At 39.7% G+C, this 21,534-nt stretch overlaps 1 protein-coding gene across 1 annotated transcript in view; it reads right to left on the bottom strand.

The window, feature by feature from the left end:
* Positions 1 to 446: 446 nt before the first annotated feature.
* SLC35B4 (solute carrier family 35 member B4) overlaps positions 447 to 21,534 on the bottom strand; it is a 45,538-nt gene continuing 24,450 nt past the window's right edge. Inside the window, exons 3-10 of the mRNA XM_070423920.1 lie at positions 10,538 to 10,640; positions 9,170 to 9,219; positions 8,215 to 8,296; positions 7,978 to 8,038; positions 6,396 to 6,505; positions 4,569 to 4,644; positions 2,207 to 2,282; positions 447 to 1,374 (exon numbers count right to left, since the gene is read on the bottom strand). Of these exons, the coding sequence (XP_070280021.1) occupies positions 1,128 to 1,374; positions 2,207 to 2,282; positions 4,569 to 4,644; positions 6,396 to 6,505; positions 7,978 to 8,038; positions 8,215 to 8,296; positions 9,170 to 9,219; positions 10,538 to 10,640 (805 nt within the window). The 3' untranslated portion in view covers positions 447 to 1,127. The remainder of the gene's footprint in view (positions 1,375 to 2,206; positions 2,283 to 4,568; positions 4,645 to 6,395; positions 6,506 to 7,977; positions 8,039 to 8,214; positions 8,297 to 9,169; positions 9,220 to 10,537; positions 10,641 to 21,534) is intronic.

The following is a 21,534-nucleotide window of genomic DNA, read 5'->3' on the forward strand; positions in this document are numbered from 1 at the left end:
TAGAATAGCTCCAGGTATTAGAATATACATATTCCACCATGCGTGAACCCAGGGTACCATACAGCCACATGTCGATTTACGAACATAATCTGCATCCAGGAAAAAAAAAAAAAAAAAAAAAGGCCTTTCTGTGCAAAAAGGGAGTCCCTGGTAAGTTTAACCACTTACAAAAGTGCATCTACTTCTGTGAGGTCAATTAAGGTCCAGGGCTAAGTGAAGAGGAAATGAAAGAACTCAGACTTTCATGCTTTTCTCTCAAAATTATCACACTTACCTACACACACCACGCTGACATGGTTCCTCTGTCTCAAAATTATACCATGGGAGAAAAACCAGGTTAGTAAAGGGGGCGGCACCTTCCTACATGTAATGAAACACATACAACTCCCCCCCACACACACACACACAAATACCCATCAAGAACATTAAGACACCTTATAGAAAAATAAGAAAAACTTTCCATTTTAGTTGTGATTTGACCTGAATTTTATACACCATACTTTACTCCCTAGCCTATGACTCTATCAGAATCGCCAGGCAGAGTTCAACCTTCTTGCTTAAGAAGCCTTTCAAAGACTTAACCTGCACAACTGCAAAGGGTTCCCACCAGTCCTGCTCCATTGTCACCAGGGCTCAGCTCACAGAGACCACTGCCTCGTTCCCAACACGCTGGAGGAAATCCAGCCCAGTGTCACCAGTGTCTCACTTCACTTGGTCACTCAGTTGTTCCTGACGATGATGCCAGGAACATCTGGCTGATTGAAAAGTGGAACGTGACAGACCAAAGCATGAGGACACGAGATAATGGTTGTTATGGCAGGGAATCATCAGAACAACAACAAAATGGATAGTCTTGTGCAAGACCATGGATATAAAACGAGTAGCTCTGGGACTCAATAAACAAGTACAGTACTGTGTATTTTGGTAAACAAATGGTTGTTCAATAGTAGATAACTATTCTTTTTTCTAATTCAGGGTTGAGAGGTTTCTGTTCAGAGTCTACACATGTTGGTCTGTAAAGCCATGTGAAATCTGAGGATTCTCTGGTACGTGGTGGTTCAGTGCTGGGGGTAATTCTCATTAACAAAAGAGAAATGGCAGCCAGACCCTGGTCTCCCAGGCAGGCCTCAGTTCTTCTTGTCCTCCTTCTGAGGCTGGCTTCTTGTGATCCCCAGGTTTTTCCACACCTCCGTGTACATGAGGGTCCCAATGAAGACAAACAAGGTGCCCAGCCAGTGCCACACAGTGAAAGGGTTCTGGAAGTACAAGATGGAGATGATGAGGCTCACAAACTTGCGTAGAGTCACAACGAGCGTGACGGTGAGGGAGGTGCATTCTGTGGTGAGAATAAAGACACCCCGAATGCACACGTACCTGGAGAGACAGGGTTAAGGTAGTTTTCTGACTACTGAGAGATCAGCTGGGGAGCTCTTTCTGGCATGGCTCTTGGCTTAAATGTTCATATTCTAAGAACCAGAAAACTCGGGGGTTGGCTATGGCGGCTCTGAGGCTCCTTGGTAGAAGGTTCTGCAGATTCCTGTCCTGCCGTCCCAATTGTGGGTCCCAACTCAAACTGCCTAAAACCTCCCATTATTCTTATTCTGGATTCTTCCCACAGTTTACAGTGAAGGTCACCACCGAAGGAATGACAGAGGTTAGCACTCTCCGTAAAGGTCATCACACCTACCTCTACTTGATCTGGTCCCCAGTCCTTCCACCCCTTTTCCAAAAAAGAACTCTGTAAGGCAAATCTACGAGGTGAAGTGAGAGGAATGAAGTCAATCCCATCTGTTCCAAAGACTTCACAGTTTTTATAATGGACTTAAGGTCGTTCGAAAGAAGCATTATTTTAGTTTTAATTCACTTGGAATTTCTTTCAGAATTTTGTGGCAGCTTGTGAAATGTCCCAGGATACTAGAAAACTCCAGGTAGAAATCACAGAGCATGCAGGTCATATACTAATTCTTAATCACCCACTGACTTCTACCCCTGCACCCCAAGCACCTCCCTCACAGTGGCCTGTGCTTGCTGACCTCGGCACCCACTATCATCTCTTTGGCCCTCCACAGGGAGCTCAATGGATGGGCCTTTCTCCTCTTACTGCAGAACAGATCAAAGCAGAAATGAAACTCATGTCCCTGAACTGTCAGGGAATAAACAATCCCATGCCAAAGAAGCCCATGCGGCAGAGGAGTGCAAAGGATACTGAGTGATGACATTCATGAGGAGGTAGAACCACATGATGGGCATTGCCACACCAACAACCGGAACTTGATATAATTCTGCAAAGATTAAGAGGGGAGATAGTTGTATTACTTTTAACAGCTAAAGTTTTCATCTTTTTGAACAAACTGAACATAATAGAAATAACAATGTTACTTCCCTTGCAATTAGATTTGGACCAAACACCACTTTACCTGCCCTTGATTCCAGGCTATATCAGCCTCAAGAGTCCTTGTATTGCTTTCTTAAGACAAATGAGAATTTCTCTTAAGTTTAAAAAAACTCTTTACCATTCACCTAAACAGGACTCCACTTTACAGAGAAAGGCTGTGAATCACAGAGAAGTTCAAATGATATGGTCTTAACAACTCAACACAGAGAAAAGACAACCAGTAACTAAATGCCATTTGGAAATACTGTCAATCCTACTAGTAATCAAATAATTCTAAAATTTACAAATAATATTCAAATCTGGCAAGGTAAAATTGGAATTGGCAGCCATTCAGTTGATGGTAGTAAAAATTGATTTTTAAAAAATCAATTTCACAATTCTTATTAAGGGGCCATAAAAGTATTGATACCCATTCTTAGGAAAAACTCTGAATTAATCTAAATGTCCAATGATAGAGCAATGGCTGTGCAAGCAAAGGTGCTTTCACTAGATGAGGCATTGTATGTACAGTCTATTTAAAATATAAGGATTATATATAGTCACACAAAAAACTAAGAATGAAAGTGGAAAAGTATAAATTTTATCTACACAAGGGTTACAACGATACAAGAATTTATGTAGCCGAAACCGGTTTGGCTCGGTGGATAGAGCGTCGGCCTGCGGACTGAAAGGTCCCAGGTTCGATTCCGGTCAAGGGCATGTACCTGGGTTGCGGGCACATCCCCAGTAGGAGGTGTGCAGGAGGCAGCTGATCGATGTTTCTCTCTCATCGATGTTTCTAACTCTCTATCCCTCTCCCCTCCTCTCTGTAAAAAATCAATAAAATATATTAAAAAAAAAAAAAGAATTTATGTAAATAGTGTCTGGAAGGAAACTGGTAAAATGAAATTAGCTGATGTGTAGGGTGATGGAAGTTAAACTTTTCTTCTTTTTAAATACATTCTTATGTTAGTTTTATATAGGAGGTTTGCACAGTGAACATTTGAGAGGAAACAAAATGCCCATGATTAACAAGAATCAGGACATAATAGCCCTCTCAGGGTTGCTTCTTTTATATTGCTAACTTGCTTTTGGAGTTTGAAATATATAGCATAACTTAGGAAATTCCAAAGGTGATGCTGAGTTCTGGTTAGGAAAAGAACATTAATTTTCTTTTGCAAAAAAATTAAAAGCCATCTAGATAAAGAGATAACTGTATGTCCAGACTAGTGAGAAATCCTAATAATCTGGTATTCTATTGTCTTTGAAACACTCAGCAAGTATTGAAATCAAAAGCAAGTTAACAAATGTTATTACTATTTAATAACTTCAGAGAGCCACTGTATCAATTTGCTGAGGAAAGAGACAATCAGTATTACCTAAAACATTTAGATGGATATTCGGCTCTCTTAGAAAAATTAAAGATAATAGGTTCCAGATGCTAAAACTCAAGAAGTGAAAAAAATGTAAATTTAACTTAGGGATGATTCTGAAAAAGTTAAAGGCAGATTCTAAAAAATAAAAATGTATAAGTACCCAGCACTGCAACTTTTGGAAGAAGCATTCTAGTAATTAAATCAAAATGAATTTGATAGTGTGTTTACTCAAACAGCTCTTTGCTATGTGGCGACTGTCAGAAACTCTGAAAACCATGTGTCAAAAATCAGCTGTATGTCAATCACACCTCAATAAAAAAACTCAGAAATGGGTAATTCAGAGCCTTAAAAACTTAACTGGCAATTGATAGCTAATTTATTAGTCACTTTAAAAAGTAAAAGCTAATTAAAACTGTAGACTTTTGAATTAATTTTGCTTATTCCTGCAAGCTCTAACCTCTCACCATTTTTGCTTCCTCTTCCCCAAGGCTCCCATCTCTGCTGTGTGTTAGGACTATTTCTTTGCATTCTTGAAAAGCAAACCTTCTGCATTTAAATGCAAACACACAATTCCAAAGCAAAACAGAAAATTTGAAGATACATATTCTTATTTCTCTTGCAAATCATTGAGAAACACCTGCAAATGCTTTTGCTGCTGCAAACACTGATGAATGGCACTATATTCCAGGAAGGTAGAATGGAGAGGGTTTAAGTGGGCCAGATGACTTGCATAAAAACATCAGTGGTTAAGTCCAGAGTAAAACTGAAACTTGCCTTGGAAGCTCTCAGGCAATTCTACTGAGTAAGCACAAACTCACCAGACTTATTGAAAAGAGCTGCATGGTCATAAATGTCAGAAGCCAAGAAGATGAATCCAGGCAGTGGAAGAGCATGCTAGGGGAAGAAATATTTCACATCAATTGAAATGCAACACACGACAGAATAATGAGCAGTCTTATAAGTTGTTTGACAAGCAATCAAGAAAAGCAAATAGGACTAAGTTAAATGTACCCAGTGCTTCTAACGACCTGACACTGTCTAGCTAGCTCAATAAACCCCAAATTACGGTTCTTGCCCTTTTGGAGTTTGTGATGATCATCACATACACACAACAAAAGGGAATACACACAGTCATTGTGTCCAAAGATTTGTTATGTTTTACTAATTTTGAGAATAGTTAAGCAAATGAAATGGATTTAAAAATTATAAAGAACATGGAGCAGATCCTGGCCGGTGTGGCTCAATGATTAGAGTGACGGCCTGAGCACCTCGATTTCCAGTCAAGGGTATGTACCAGGGTTGCGGGTTTGATACCTGCCCCAGTTGGGGCAGGTGCATGAGGCAACTAATGTGTGTCTCTCACATTGATGCCTCTCTCTCTCTCTCTCTCTCCACCCTCCCCCAACAATCAATGGAAAAAAATATCCTCAAGTGAGGATTAACAACAACAACAAAAGGAATGTGGAGGCAGAGTTCAGATTGTTTAAAAAGAAGTAGGAAAAGAGAGAACAATTCAATGTCAGGGAAAAAATGAAGACAAGAATGAAAAGAGGTTGAAGAGGAAGAAGAAACAACAGATAAGCAAAGATTAATATACTTGACACCAACCCACCACCACAATAATTGAATAAGGAATCACGGCTAACATTTACTCAGAAGTCATTATGTGCCACTTACTGTTCTAAAAGAAAGATGTGAGCCAAATGGAGTGTGTATTTTTACATTCTCAGGCACGTACTCTAGCTCCAACTAATAAGCCAAACTGCTTGTCTGCAGCTTCAGTACAAAAAGTTGGCAGTGAGGGAATCCCCAAGTTACCAAGCCTCACCCTGAGCTTGAGGGGCTGTGCTTTGGGCATTATCACAACAGGAGAGGAGGAGGAGGAAGAAGAGGAGGCCCTAGACCAGTGGTTGGCAAACTCATTAGTCAACAGAGCCAAATATCAACAGTACAACAATTGAAATTCCTTTGAGCGCCAAATTTTTTAAACTTAAACTATATAGGTAGGTACATTGTTATTAACTTAATTAGGGTACTTCTAAGGCTTAGGAAGAGCCACACTCAAGGGGCCAAAGAGCCGCATGTGGCTCGAGAGCCGCAGTTTGCCGACCACGGCCCTAGACCAGCAGTTTAAAACAAAGAAGCTGAAGCGTATATTACTGCTATTTAAACTCTCCATAAAATGACTGAAGCCCATCTGAGGGCCTCCTCTCACCTGTCTTCCCAACCCTCTCAAAGGCCTGCCTGCACATATCCCCCTGGGCATGCAGTTTTTTGTAGCTTCGTTTCCTTTTCCAGGTTTCCAGATTGGTCTGAACCTGGGTGCATCTGCAGGAACACCGGGGTGCAGGTTCCTGGTCTGCCCGGTGGCTCCTGGTTAGCAGACATGTTCACGTAGACTGGCGTGACCACCTGTGTGGAGGGCCGTGGCTCGGATGCACAGCAGCAGCCTACGAAAGGCACTGCAGTCTGTGGACCCAAAGCCCTTCACCGGGTGATCAACTGATCCTTCAACTCCATTAGCAGGATGGCACGTTACCAGCAGGATGGCATGTTAGCAGGATGGCATGTTACATTCGAAATCACACATAACAACATAATAACGCAGTAATTTTCATCCTCCCCAGGTTCAAGAAATTGCTTACATTATAAAACAAAGCCTCCTTGGAATGTTTCCCAAACTGTTTGTATAGAGTCTCTTGGAAGATGCCCATCCTCGCGGACATCAGGAGCGCGAATGTCAGTGCCCCAATACCTACAAAACAAAGGCCGGGTTACAAGACACCTGCATTCGCTACTCTCCAGATATTTTGTTAAAGAACATTGATTATTTAAATGTACTACAAATATTACAAACTAACTGTAGAATATGCACAAAACTTTAAAGAGAAATAAAAATCAACCATAATATTACCATCCAGTCCTTGATAGTTTTCTACATCTCTCTAAGCCAGGATCATAATGAGTACACAGTTTTATGTCTTGCTTTTTTCATGATCTTTTTCTGGATTTTTCTTCAGGTCATTCATTAAAATTTTTTCAAAAGTATGATTTAATGGCCACACGTTACTCTTCTCATGTGGATGTACTTAAGTGTCTTACAATATGAGAATGGTTAGATTACTTCCAATTATTTCTTCATTAAAATCAATGTACATCCGTGTATGTAAATCTTTTAAAAATGTTATTTCCTTAGAATACTCTCACAAGTGGAATTACTGAGTCAAAAGTTGTAGACATTTTAAAAACTCAATACATATACTTTTTTCCAGAAAGGCATGTCAATTTATACTGTAAACAGTTTATGTGAAAATGGTTGTCCTATTGCACCCTCAGCAGCAAAGAGAATAATCATTTATTATCTTGCCAATATAATAGATCAAAAATAAAAAGATACTGCATTTTGGATTCAAGATGCATTTCTTTATTAGACTAGTTAGAGGCTGAACATAAAATTACAGGACATTAATATTTTCCTCCATAAGTGGTATGTTCAAATCCTTTGCAAATTTCTCCTAATAGATAGTGTTCTTCCAATAGCTCATGAAGATCTTTCTGTGTTAGAAATAGCAATCTAAAGGGGGGTGGGGTAAAGTTTCAAAGCCAAGAAGCAAGAATCCAGTTCCTTCCCTGCTATTTCTCTTTCGCCTGGTCAGTCTCAACCTGTTATTGCCAGCATGGAAAGCACTTGGGAGGAGCTTCACCTCTGTATCTCACAACGGGAGGGCCAAGCACTATAGGATTTGTCTCATCACTTCCACAAAGAGAGACAATTCCCGGGAGATTCTGCTGACCAGTCAGGTCTGGGAACACTGCCATGTGGAACAGCTAACTTCTGAAGAAAATAAATCTAAGATTTAGCAATGGGTCCCTTGGAGACTTAGAGTCCACTGCTACGACGTGCCCTTCTGAAGAAGCCTGTACTCAGCAGACAGGTCATAAAGAGACGGATGACAGCCAAGCACCCACAGGGTGCTGGGCAGGCAGGCAGGTCCTTTTCTTCCTAGATCAGTGGCAACCAAGAGAAACGTGGGTCCATGTCACAGGACACACCACCATGACCTTGACGTTTCTGAACACTGCGGTTCAGATTTATGATCCCAGGTGCCTCTCTCCTGTGGCATCATTTGTTTAGCTAACGCTTCTTGCCAAGAAGCGTCCCTTAGGAGAAAACTCAGCAAACAGAACTGCAGAGGCAATTATCATTATTGTAATTAGCATACTTGCCTAGTAACCACCATGTAAATGCCTGGAATCCTTCATTCTCACTCAAGCTGGACTGGGAAGTCTAGGGAATAAGAAAAAAACATTAGGTACAGAGACCAGAACCACAAGCAATGGGCCTGGACACAAGGGAAATGTTTGCTACCTTTTTCCCTTCCCTCTTTGTATCATTAGTAAGTACCTGGTGCCTGGGCCCCATGGCAAGCAGTGAATAGAAATGATTTGTGAACCGATTCTTACCACCTGCTTTGCTGACATGGAAGTGCAAATAAATATCCCCACAGAAACCAGGGCAATGGAAGCATATTTGAATATACTGTATCTGCAGAAATAAGAACAAGAACACATTAGGAAGGCACAGGTACCAATTTCCACAGGATGTTTTCAGTAGATGGTGCGTGAGAGTATAAATCACCAGCAGAGCCCATGTAAGTCGGCATGTGCAAGGATCAGGGTGCCCACTGGTTGCTACACACACCCTTCCTTGGTGTTGCTTAAAACAGTTTCTAAAAGTTTGTGGACCAACAGGTTGTTTCATTAGGAAAAAAAAAAAAAAAAAAAAAAAGACCAGACATGACATTCCATTGGTGACAGTCACATAGAACAGTTGTGGCACTTTTCATTCTATTTTCTTGTCCACTTGGGCTTTATTCGGAATTTTCTTTGTACTAAGCACGATTAGTCCTTCGTTCATTGTGTTGCACTGATGAACACCTTCTGTGACAGCACTGTCCCACACAACTATGAGGCTGGAAATGCTCCATCCTGGGCTCTCCAATATGGTCACCACCAGCCACATGTGGCTACTGGGCAATTAAACTCTGACCAGTGAGACTGGGAAACTAAATATTTAATTTTAAGTAATTTAAATGTTAAATGTAAATAGTCACATGTGGCTTCTGATGACCACAAGGGACACTGAAGTTCTCAATCGACTGGCTTCTTAGGTTAGGACGGATCTAAGGACTCAATGATGCTAAGAGCTAATGCTACAGAGAGAACACTGCTGCACAGGTGGGACCCCCTACCTGGTCAGCTGCTTCAGGAATGCACATCATTGCCACAGAGACAACTCAAACAAAGAAGGCCAGGAGCACGCCCCTTCCAGCAGGAGAAAAGTAATCCACGTGCCTAGCTTATAGGTGGGGCCAAGAATGTGCTTCCTAAACATAAATTATAAAAGCGCATTGTTTACCTTTTCTTCAAAATGATAATCCCTAGAATCATGTTGGCAATTAGAGAGCCCTGTAAAAGGAGACAAGAGGAAGTTTTAGTGCACTAGGGAAAGACAACATACTTCAAGGTAAAAATGAACATCGCCAAGAGGGAAAAACAGCTGGGCAGGAGGAGATTAGGATGAATAATTAGTAAGGTCCAGGTGTTCTTATGATGGCAACAAGTATAAGCCATAAAAATCTATCTTGCAAAATAATTACGCCTTTTAAAGATGACAATGAAGATAACAATGATCAATTCTCAATAACTACTCATAGCTGAAGCTTATTACACGCTTATTTTTGTCAACTTTTCCATCTAATTTATAAGAGCTTTTACTACGTTTCTCTTTCCCTCATGTTTTGAGGAAAGAAGTTGTGTGGAGATCTCTCTCTTCTCTGGAAGGGTGTCTGTCCTTCATCAAGTGCTTATAGAAAATCTACTATGTGCTCAATGCTGTGAGGGTCATCTTAGTCATTATAATTAGCTTTTAGGAATAACACATTTGATCTTATAAAAATCTCAGACCACACCAAAATGTTACAATTCTAATCCTCGCCCATTTTGTATTCTTCTGCAACCCAAACTATATTTCCCTTGAAGTCTTTTCTGCCCTCCAGGGAAAACAGTTCTTATCTATATACTGAACACAGATCTCTCACCATACATGAGGCAAAGAAGAAATCTCTACTGCTTTGGAAGAAGCATGCCTCCATCAAGAATTTTCCTTTATTTAATTATCTCAAGTCTCTGACTAAAAAAAAAAAAAATCAGGAAGGAGAAGGGTCTGGCCCTGGCATGTGTTTCTCAATGGTTAGAGTGTGGGCCCGAGCACTGAAGGATTGTGGGTTTGATTCCTGCTCAAGGGCACATACCTGGGTTGCAGGTTCGATCCCCGGCCATGGTCGGGTCACGTGCAGGGAGGCAACCAACCCATGTGTCTCTCTCACATCGATGTTTCTCTCTCTCCCTCCCTTCAACTCTCTAAAAATCAATGGAAAAATATCCTCAGGTGAGGATTAAACACACACACGAAATGAAAGAAGGGTCTGTTTCATTTACTAGAAGTAAATGTAATTTTATCTAAGAAAAAAACAAAAAGTGATGAGAAATAAGTTAAAGAGCATTCATAGCAAGTTTGAATATAAAATCAACCAGATGAAGGAAATTAAAAGTTAAAATCTGTTTCTCTGGAAAATGTTAACTTTCCTTTTATGAATCACCCATAAGACCTGGGATAGATAAAAGTAAACCATCCACTTTCACATTTCTCTCTTTCGGCCTTCTCAGATGACAGTCAGCCTCTGCTCAGTGATCTGAGCACCACTCCTGCAGCAGCAGTACTCACGGATCTAAATATCATGTGCAGGGGCATGGCGATGTTGAGGTTCAGGGCATAGTTGTTCACCACGCTGACCGTGAAGAACATAGTCACCATGATGGCATAGTATCTGAAATGCAGAGGCAACAGCTTACCACACAGAATCTACTAGTTCAAGAAAATCAAATAGAGAAGGAAATAAATACCTCTAGTTAAAAGTATTTTGCTTATTTCCTCTTTATTAAAATTGTATCACTATTATAATTTGAGTAGAATAATAAGTACCTATAAAAATACTTCACAAAGCCAAACTAACGGAAAAAGTTTAAATGACCGAGTATGTTTCAAGAAACACTATTTTAATATGCTTCAAGTATACATAGCAACTAAAAACTAGGCTTCAAAAAATGTTACCTAATAGCAATAGGTTTTTAAAAGTAAATGGGGAGAGATGACATCAGCATCATGGCAGAGTGAGAAGACTCCATTGTTTCTCCTCTTAAATTTATCTCAAGACAATTATAACTCCACAAAGATCCCCTGCTCAGCACACAAACACGCCTGAAAGATCCATGCATTAGCACATCTGAAGGTGGGCGTGTTGAAATGAGTAGGGAAGGTGGGATGGGGGAAGGACAGGAGGGGAGGGGGGACAGGGGAAGGACAGGGACGTGACCACAGATGCAGTTTGGTGTCCATCCTGGCTCCAGTGAGCAAGGAGCACAACAGTTGGGGAGAAGTCCGGCTGCAGCCCTCACACTACAACCTGGAGGGTCAGAGGGGCAGAAGCAGTTTCCTTCCTAGAAAAGGCATCTCCCTTCCGCCCTCCCCACTGCAGCTGAGCTGGATATAGAGGTGGCTGGGAAGCCATTACTGTAGGGGTGGTGCAGAGCCATTAAGATCTCTACCTCAAATGCACACACAGAGAAACAACCCATCAAATACCATGAACAACAGGGTAACTTGGGAGCACAGAAAGAAAATGAAAAATCTCCAGGAACCAAACTCAAAGGCATAGAAGACTGTGGTTTAAATGACAGAGAATTCAAGACTTCAATTACAAAGAAACTCAACAATATACAAGAAAACTCAGAAAGGCAAGTCAATAAGTTCAGGAATACAATTAATGAGCAAAAGCAGTACTTTACCAAAGAGATTCAAACTATAAAAAAAGAAACACATTCTGGAGCTGAAGAACTCAATAAATGAGATAAAGAATGCATTGGAAACAGAGCAGACCAGACAGAAAAAAGAATTAGGGAACTTGCCCGGCCAGCATGGCTCAGAGGTTGAGCATCAACCTATGAACCAGGAGGTCACGGTTCAATTCCCGGTCAGAGCACATGCCCAGGTTGCAGGCTCGATTCCTAGTGTGGGGTGTGCAGGAGGCAGCCAATCAATTATTCTTTCTCATCATTGATGTTTCTCTCTCTCTCTCCCTCTCCCGTCCTCTCTGAAATCTACAAAAATATATTTAAAAAAGAAAAGAATTAGGGAACTTGAAGAGAGAAACATAGAAATAACCCCTGAAGAAAAGAGAGAACTAAGAGTTAAAATTTAAAAAATAAAAGCGCTCTCTGACTACATTAGAAAGAGCAATATAAGGATAATAGATACGGTATACCAGAAAGAGAAGAGAGAGGGGAGGGGACAGAGATCCCACTTAAAGAAATAATGACAAGAACTTCCAAGCCTATGCAAAGAACTAGATGTTAGAATAGAGGAAGCTAACAGAACACCTAATTATATCAATGCAAAAAGACCTTCTCCAAGACTCATTTTATTCAAACTGTTAAAAATTAATGACGAAGAAAAAATTCTTAAGGCAGCCAGGGAACATAAAGATTAACCGACAAAGGAAACTCCACTAGATGATCATCACCAGATTTTTCTGTAATGTTTTCAGTAGCAACACTACAAGAGAGGAGAGAGTGAAAGAAAATATTAAAAATATTGAAAGAGAGGAACCCATCAGCAAAGGATAAGATATTCAGCAAAGTTATCCTTTAGACATTAAGAAGAAATAAAGGCTTTCCCAGACAGACAAAAGCTGAGAGAATTTACCACTGTAAGACTGCACATAAGAAATGTTGAAAGGAGGTCTAACTGCTGAGGCAGAGGCAGATAGGGATGATCAGGACAGGAGGGGAGGGCAGTTGGGGGTGATCTGGCTGACGGGGGTGGGGGGCAGCTGGAGGTGAGCAGGTTGGCAAGGGGGGCCAGTTGGGGGCGAGCAGGCTGGCGGGGGGGGGGGGGGGGGAGGCGCAGTTGGGGGCGAGCAGGCCGGCAGTGGGGGCACAGTTGGGAGCGAGCAGGCCAGCGGGGGGTGCAGTTGGGGACGAGCAGGCCGGCAGTGGGGGGCAGTTGGGGGCGAGCAGGCTGGCAGGCAGAGTGGTTAGGGGCAATCAAGTAGGTAGGCAGGTGAGCGGTTAGGAGCCAGTGGTCCCAGATTGCGAGAGGGATGTCCGACTGCCAGTGTGGGATTGGGCCTAAACTGGCAGTTGGACATCCCCCAAGGGGTCCCAGATTGGAGAGGGTACAGGCCAGGCTGAGGGACACTGCACCCACCCACCCCCCACCCCCCCAGGCACTAATTTCATGCACTGGGCCACTAGTTATAACATAAAGGTTAAAGGGGAGAAGGGCATTAAAATAATTGTAACTATTGCAGATAACAAGTTCAAACATAAAGAGGGATAATTTGCAACAACAAAATGATAAAAGAGGAGGAAGAGGATTGAATAGTACAGGTGAATGAAGAGGCAATCAGAAGAAAAAGGACTATTATATGTATGTATGACACATTTTGCACAATTCTAATGGTAACCACAAAACAAAAATCCAGAGCTGAGATAAAACATTAAAAAAGAAGAAGAAGAAATGAAGAAGAAAATCATAGAAAACTGTCAAACTAAAATAGCAGAAATAATTATAAGAGAAAACAAACAATGGAGATAGAACAACAAGAAAACAAAGGATACAGTAACTGTGGTAAATCTTCATGTATCATTAACAACCCTAATTATAAATGGATTGAACTCACAAATCAAAAGGCACAAAGTAGAGGTATGGATTATACAACAAGATCCAACTATATGTTGCCTGCAGGAGACTCTGCTCAATTACAAAGACAAACACAGGCTCAAAGTGAAGGGGCGAAGATGATACTTCAAACAAATGGCAACCAGAGAGAAGTGGGTGTAGCTGTACTTATATGAGACAAAACAGATGTTAAGATTTAAAAAAAAAAAAAAAAGAAGAGACAAAGATAGACATTTTATAATGATAAAGGAGACAATTCATTAAGAAGACATAACACTTATTAATATGTATGCGCCCAACCTGGAAGTATCAAGATATATAAAGCAATTATTAATAGACCTAAGGGAGAAACTGACAAAAATACAATTATAGTAGGGGACATGAATCCCACACTGACAGCAATGAATAGATCATCCAGACAGAAAGTCAATAAGGAGATATGGGCCTTAAATGACACAGCAGGTTAAATCAACTTAGTATTTATAGAATTTTACATCCCAAAATGCCAGAACACACATTCTTTTCAAGTGCACACAGAACATTCTCAAGGAAAGACCATATATTGGATAATAAAACTAATCTCGATAAATTTAAGAAGAATGATATCGTACCAAACATATTTTCTGGGAAAATCACAAATAAGCAGAGATTAAACAACATGCCACTAAACAACTACTGGGTCAAAGAAGAAATAAAAGAAGAGATCAAAAGATACATAAAGACAAATGAAAATAAAAATACAATATACCAAAATTTGTGGGATGCAGCAAAAGCAGTACAAAGGGGGAAGTTTAGAGCATTACAGGCCTAGCTCAAGAAACAAACAAAATTTCAAATAAACCACCTACATTACACATTTAAAAACTAGAAAGAAAAAGTCCAAGATGGTGGCAGCATAGGAGGTCTGAACTCAACCCCTCCCATGAGCAAACTCAAATACACACATATATACAGAGTAATTACTCCTGCAAGATAGCTAAGGGCTTCACAAACAGTTTCTCAACAACAAACAACAACCGAATGGAGAAGGCTGGGAAAGCCACGAGCCCTCTGGGAGCTGCAGGAACTCCATGGGCTGGAGGCGCCTGTGAGCGCCTTAGGGCAGGCAGGATCTCTGTTCAGGGGCTGTGGCTTGCCTGCAAATCACAGCAGCTTTCCCAACTCTGCTGCCCAATCCTTTGCCTCCAGCAAAGGGAGCAAGCAGGAACAACTGGGTGGTGCAGACGCCCGGCCTCCCTGCTGGGCTCCAAGTTGGCACTAAAGCCAGAGGTCATTCTACATAAGACCACTTTCTGTACAACAAACAAGAGAGAGACTCTATAGAGAAGTCTGGGGAGCTCTCTGGGGACTGCGGGGATTATCCCTGGTTGGAGGTGCCAATGAGCACCATTGCTTACACCCCCTTCTGCCTCCACAGGGTGGGCGGGGCTCTATCCAGGTGCTCTGGCCTACCAGCAAGGTAACTGCAGAGTGTACCTGACACATCACCCAAACCCATTTCAGTCCCAAACAACGGGAGCAAACAGGTTCAACAGGTCATTACTACATGCACCTGGCCGCCCCACCTGGAGCCATTTCAGCTCAGTGGGGCAGTGTCCAGGACACCTTACACCTGCTCGGCTCCTCTGGCCGACCAAAATCACCTGACAGACACAGCCTACACTGAGGATCCTGGTACATAAGGCCACTTTATAAAGACTGGGAGAGAGGGCTATTTTATCTAATTCATAGGACAAACATAGACACTTTAACTAAATGAAAAGATGCAAGAATTATCTCAAATGAAAGATCAAGAAAAATGTGCAGAAAAAAGAAAAACCTAAGGAAATGGATGTAAGTAATTTGCCTAATAAAGAATTCAAAGAAATGGTCATAAAGGTGCTCACCAAACTTGAGAGGGACACAGAAAAACTTAGGGAGAACTTCAACAAAGAGGTAGAAAGGATAATTAAGAACCAACCAGGTCTGAAGAATACAGTAACTGAAATGAAAAACACATTAGAGGGAATTAGCTAATACAGAAGAACGCATCCTGAAGACAAACAATGGGAATCAACCAATCAGGACAGAAAACAGGAAAAGAATTTTAAAAAACGAGGATAATTTAAGGGACCTCTGGGATAACATCAAGAACCCAAATATTAGCATTACAGGGATCCCAGAGGAGAAGAGAGAAAGCAACAGAAACTATATTTAAAGCTGGGAAAGGAAAAGACACCCAGGTCCATGAAGCACAAGAGTTCCAAACAAAGATGAACCCAAGAGACTTACACCAAGACATACTGTAACTGAAATGGCAAAAGTTTAAGATATAGACACAATCTTGAAGGAAACAAGAGGAAAACTGAATTACACACAAAGGAAACTCCATAAGGTTATCAGCTGATTGCTCAGTAACAACTTTACCAGCTAGAGGAAGTGGCAGGACATCTTTAAAGTTCTGAAAGAAAGAAAACTACACAATAATTTACCCAGCAAGGTTATCATTCAGAATTGAAGAAGAGATAGTTTACCAGACAAGCAAAAACTAAAGAAGTTCATCACCATTAAACCAGCTTTACAAAAAATGTTAAAGGGACTTCTTTAAGCAGAAAAGGACAGGCCATATACAGAAATAGGAATATATATATTAAAGGGAAAAATCTCACAGGTAAAGCCAAATATTAAATAAATACAGTGAATCACACATTGAAAACACTACTAAGATCAAAAGAAAGAAGTATCAAACACAACTCAAACAATAAGTAGCCAGGATATACAAAACACAAAACATAACATCAATAGCATACAGCACGGACGGGGTAATAAAATGTAGTCCTTCTAGAATATACTCACCCTTAAATGCCTATCAACTTAAAACAGACTGTTATAGATATACATAGACCTCATGTAAACCACAAACCAAAAACCTACAAAAGATATACAAAGTAAAAAGAGAAAAAAACCCAACTACTGAAAACCAGCAAACCACAAGGAAGAGATCAAGAGAAGAAACAGAGAACTATAAAAACAAGGAAAACAATTAACAAATGGCAATAAGTACATACTTATTAACAATTATTTTAAATGTAAATAGATTAAATGCTCCAATAAAAAAATAGGGTGGCTGAATGGATTTAAAAACAAGACCCGAGAGACCAAGATGGCGGCGTAGGTAAACACCGGAGACCGCTGCCGCAAACAACCATTTCAAAAATACAACTAAAAGACTGAACGGACATCACCCAGAACCACAGGAAGACTGGCTGAAGAGAGACTCTACAACTAGAAGGAAAGAGAACAGCAAATCGAGGCTCAGAGGCGGTGCAGTGTGGAAAATACAAAGGTACCGAGGTGCGCGCGAAAGCGGGCTGGTGGCTGAGGGCTCGGTTGTCGTTTTCTGCCGGGAGTGAGTCTCAGACTCTGGGCTCCAGATCCGGGCGAGTCTCTAGGGACCCAGACTCAAACGGGAGAAGCGGGATTATCCGGCATCAGTTGGGACCTGAGGGCAGCTTTCTCTCCGAGGTTTGCAGCGGCTGCCGGGGTTCTGAGAAGCAGAGCCTCTGGGAACGGGACTGAGCGTGGCCATAACTGCTCCGTCCGCCCTCCCTGTTGATCCCGCCCCGCCCAAAACCTGCGCACAGCCATTTGCCGATTGCCTCAGGCAAAGGCTGGATTAGCACCTCCCCAGAAGGCAGACGTTTTCCACACAGCTGATTTCCACAGCCAGCCGGCCTGGTGGTCAAACCCCTCTAGTGTTAACTACAACAATTAAGGCTTGGCTAGAACAAGACTGCGCACAGAGACCACAAGGGGGTGCACCAAGAAAGCATAAAAGATGCGGAGACAAAGAAACATGACAGAAATGGAGGATATGGAGCTAAGAATCGCAATTTTGAGGGCTTGCCATAAATTTGTGCAGAGCCTCACGAAAACTAATGAGACCCTCGATGCTACGATAAAGAAATTAGAAAGTAAGCATACACGGACTGAAATAAAGAATATTATACCCAATAGCAGATCAGAGGAGTACAATAATCAAACCAAAGATTCGACAAAAAACACCCAATTGGAAAAGCAAAATGAAAAAAGAATCCGAAAGTGTGAAGATAGTGTAAGGAGCCTCTGGGACAGCTTTAAGCGGTCTAATATCAGAGTCATTGGAGTGCCAGAAGATGAGAGACAGCAAGATATTGAAAACCTATTTCAAGAAATAATGGCAGAAAACTTCCCCCACCTGGTGAAAGAAATGGACTTACAGGTCCAAGAAGCGCAGAGAACCCCAAACAAAAGGAATCCAAAGAGGACCACACCAAGACACATCATCATTAAAATGCCAAGAGCAAAAGACAAAGAGAAAATCTTAAAAGCAGCAAGAGAAAGAGGCTCAATTACCTACAAGGGAATACCCATACGACTGTCAGCTGATTTCTCAACAGAAACTTTGCAGGCCAGAAGGGAATGGCAAGAAATATTCAAAGTGCTGAATACCAAGAACCTACAACCAAGATTACTTTATCCAGCAAAGCTATCATTCAGAATTGAAGGTCAGATAAAGAGCTTCACAGATAAGGAAAAGCTAAAGGAGTTCATCACCGCCAAACCAGTATTATATGAAATGCTGAAAGGTATCCTTTAAGAAGAGGAAGAAGAAGAAAAAGGTAAAGATACAAATTATGAACAACAAACATGCATCTATCAACAAATGAATCTAAGAATCAAGTGAATAAATAACCTGATGTACAGAATGAACTGGTGATTATAATAGAATCAGGGACATAGAAAGGGAATAGACTGACTATTCTTGGGGGAAAAAGGGGTGTGGGAGATGCGGGAAGTGACTGGACAAAAATCATGCACCTATGGATGAACACAGTGGGTGGGGAGTGAGGGTGGAGGGTGGGGTGGGAGCTGGAAGGAGGGGAGTTATGGGGGGAAAAAAGAGGAACAAATGTAATAATCTGAACAATAAAGATTTAATTTAAAAAAAATAAAATAAAATAAATAAATAAATAAAAACAAGACCCATCTACATGCTGCTTACAAGAGACTCACTGCAATTCGAAAGATGCAGACTGAAAGTGAAGGGATGGAAAAAGATATTCCATGAAAAGAAAGATGGGGTAGCAATATCAGACAAAATATACTTTTAAACAAAAATATTTTAAGAATACAAAGAAGGACATTACATAATTATAAAGGGTTCGATCTAAGAAAAGGATGCAGTAATCATAAATATCATAACTATCACACCCAACACAGGAACACCTAAATGTATAAAGCAATTATTAATGGCATAAAGGGAGAAACCCACAGTATTACAGTAATAGTACAGGATTTTAATATCCCACTCACATCAATGGATAGGTAATCCAGACAGAAAATCAATATGGAAATAATGGCCTTAAATGTCACATTAATCCAGATTGATTTAATATCATTTTTAGAATATTTCAAACAAAAACTGCAGAATACATCTTTTAAGTGTACATGGAACAATCTCTAGAATAGATCACATATTGCACCACAATATAAGCCATAATAAATTCAATAAGACTGAAATCATATTAAGCATCTTTTCTGATCACAATAACATGAAACTTAGAAATCAACTCCAGCAAGAAAACTGGAATGTATCAAAATGGAAGTCAAACAGAACATCAAAAACTATCATAAAAACAAATGAAAATGAAAAAACAACTTTTCAAAATTTATGGGATACAGTAAAAGCAGTTATAGAAGAAAGTTCATAGCTATGCAGGCCTACCTCAAAAAAAAAAAAAGAAAGAAAGAAAAATCCCAAATAAACAATTTAAGTCCACACCTACAGGAATTAGGAGAAAAAACCACCCAAAGTAAACAGAAGCAAGGAAACAGTGAAGATCAGAGAAGAAAAGACAAAATAGATATTTTAAAAATTGAAAAGATCAATAAACTAAAACACTGACTCTTTGAAAAGATAAACAAAACTGCAAACCCTTAGCCAAACTCATCAAGAAAAGAGAGCCCAAATAAATAAAATCATAAATAAAAGAGAATTTACAAGTGATACCACTGACATATAAAAACTCATTAAAGAATAATACAAACAATTGTTTGCCAACAAATTCAACAAAATAGAAGAAATGGATGAATTTTCCAGACGTATATAACCTCCCAAGCCTGAATCAGGAATAAATGCAAAATCTAAACAAACTGATTACTGGCAATGAAACTGAAGCAATAATTTTTAAAAATTCCAAACAAATAAAAGTCCAGGACCAGATGGCTTCATAGGTGAATTTTCAAAGAAGAATTAACACCTACTCTTCTTAAACTATTTCAAAAAATTGAAGAGGAAGGAATGCTTCCAAACTCATTCTATAAAGCCAGCATTATCCTAACAAACTCAGACAAAGACATTAGAAAAAAAGAAAATTACAGGCCAATACCCCTGATGAACACAGATGCAAAATTCTCAACAAAATATTAGCAAACCAGATTCAACAATACATTAAAAAAAGTATACATCATGATCAAGTGAGATTTATCCTAGGAATGCAAGGCTGACTCAACACCCATAAATCGATCATCATGATACATCACATTGACAAAATAAAGGGTTAAAACCATATGATCATCTCAATAGATGCAGCAAAAGCATTTGACAAAATTCAACAAAAAGCTCTCAACAAAGTGAGTATAGAAGAAACATAGCTATATATGATCAAACCTATAGGTAATATAATACTCAGGGGTGAAAAGCTTAAAGCTTTTCCTCTAAGATCGGGAATAGGACAAGGATGCTCACTATCACTAGTTCTATTCAACATAGTATTGGAACTCCCACCTAGAGCAATCAGACAAGAAAAATAAATAAAAGACACCTAAATAGAAAAGGAAGTAAAGCTCTCATTATTTGCAGATGACATAACCATAAGGACTGAAAGAAAAAAACAATTGGAATTAATAAATGAATTCAATAAAGTCACAGCATAGAATTAATACACAGAAACCAGTTGGGTTTCTATACACCAATAACCAATGATCAAAAGGAGAAATTAAGAAAACAATTCCATTTACAATTGCATCAAAAGCATAAAATACCTAGGAATAAATTTAACCAAAATCTGTATTATGAAAACTATAAGACATTGGAGGGAAAAAATTGAAGAGCAAATAAATGGAAGAATACACCTTACTCATGTAATGGAAGGATTAATATTGTTACAATGTCCTTATTAAAGGAATATACAGATTCAATATAACCGATATTAAAATATTAATGGCATTCTTTCAGAATTAAAACGAATCCTAAAATTTATATGGAACCACAAAAGACTGAAAACAGCCAAAGAAATTTTGAGAAAGAGCAAAGTGGGAGGTATCGCACTACCTGATATCAAACTATATTATTAAGCTACAATACTTAAAACAGTATGGTACTGGCATAAAAACAGATGTATAGATCAATGGAATATAATAGAGCGACCAGTAATAAATCCTTGCTTATATGATCACTTAATCTACAATAAAAGAGGCAAGGCTATACAATGGGGTAAAGACATTCTCTTCAATAAGAGGTGTCAGGAAAACTGAACACATTTTAAAAAAAAAGAACTAAACCACTTTTTTATACCACATTAAAAAATAACTCAAAATGGATTAAAGACTTAGATATCAGACCTGAAACAATGAAACTCTAGCAGAAAACATAAGCAGTAAACTCTTTGACATTTCTTTAGCAATTTCTTTTTGGATATGTTTCCTCAGGCAAGGAAAACAAAAGAAACAATAAACAAATGTGACTACATCAAACTAAAAATGTTTGCACAGCAAAGGAGACAATCCACAAAACAAAAAGGCAACCTACTGAATGGAAGAAGATATTAGCAAATGATACATCCTATAAGGAATTAATATCCAAAATACTGTACATAAGGAACTCATACAACATAGCACCAAAACAAAACAAACAAAAAAACTAATTCAATTTAAAAATGGGCAGAGGACCTGAATAGACA

Source organism: Myotis yumanensis, unplaced genomic scaffold (assembly GCF_028538775.1).
Source record: "Myotis yumanensis isolate MYYU_CA2020_CCGP unplaced genomic scaffold, mMyoYum1.0.hap1 SCAF_9, whole genome shotgun sequence".
Classification (NCBI taxonomy): Eukaryota; Metazoa; Chordata; class Mammalia; order Chiroptera; family Vespertilionidae; genus Myotis; species Myotis yumanensis.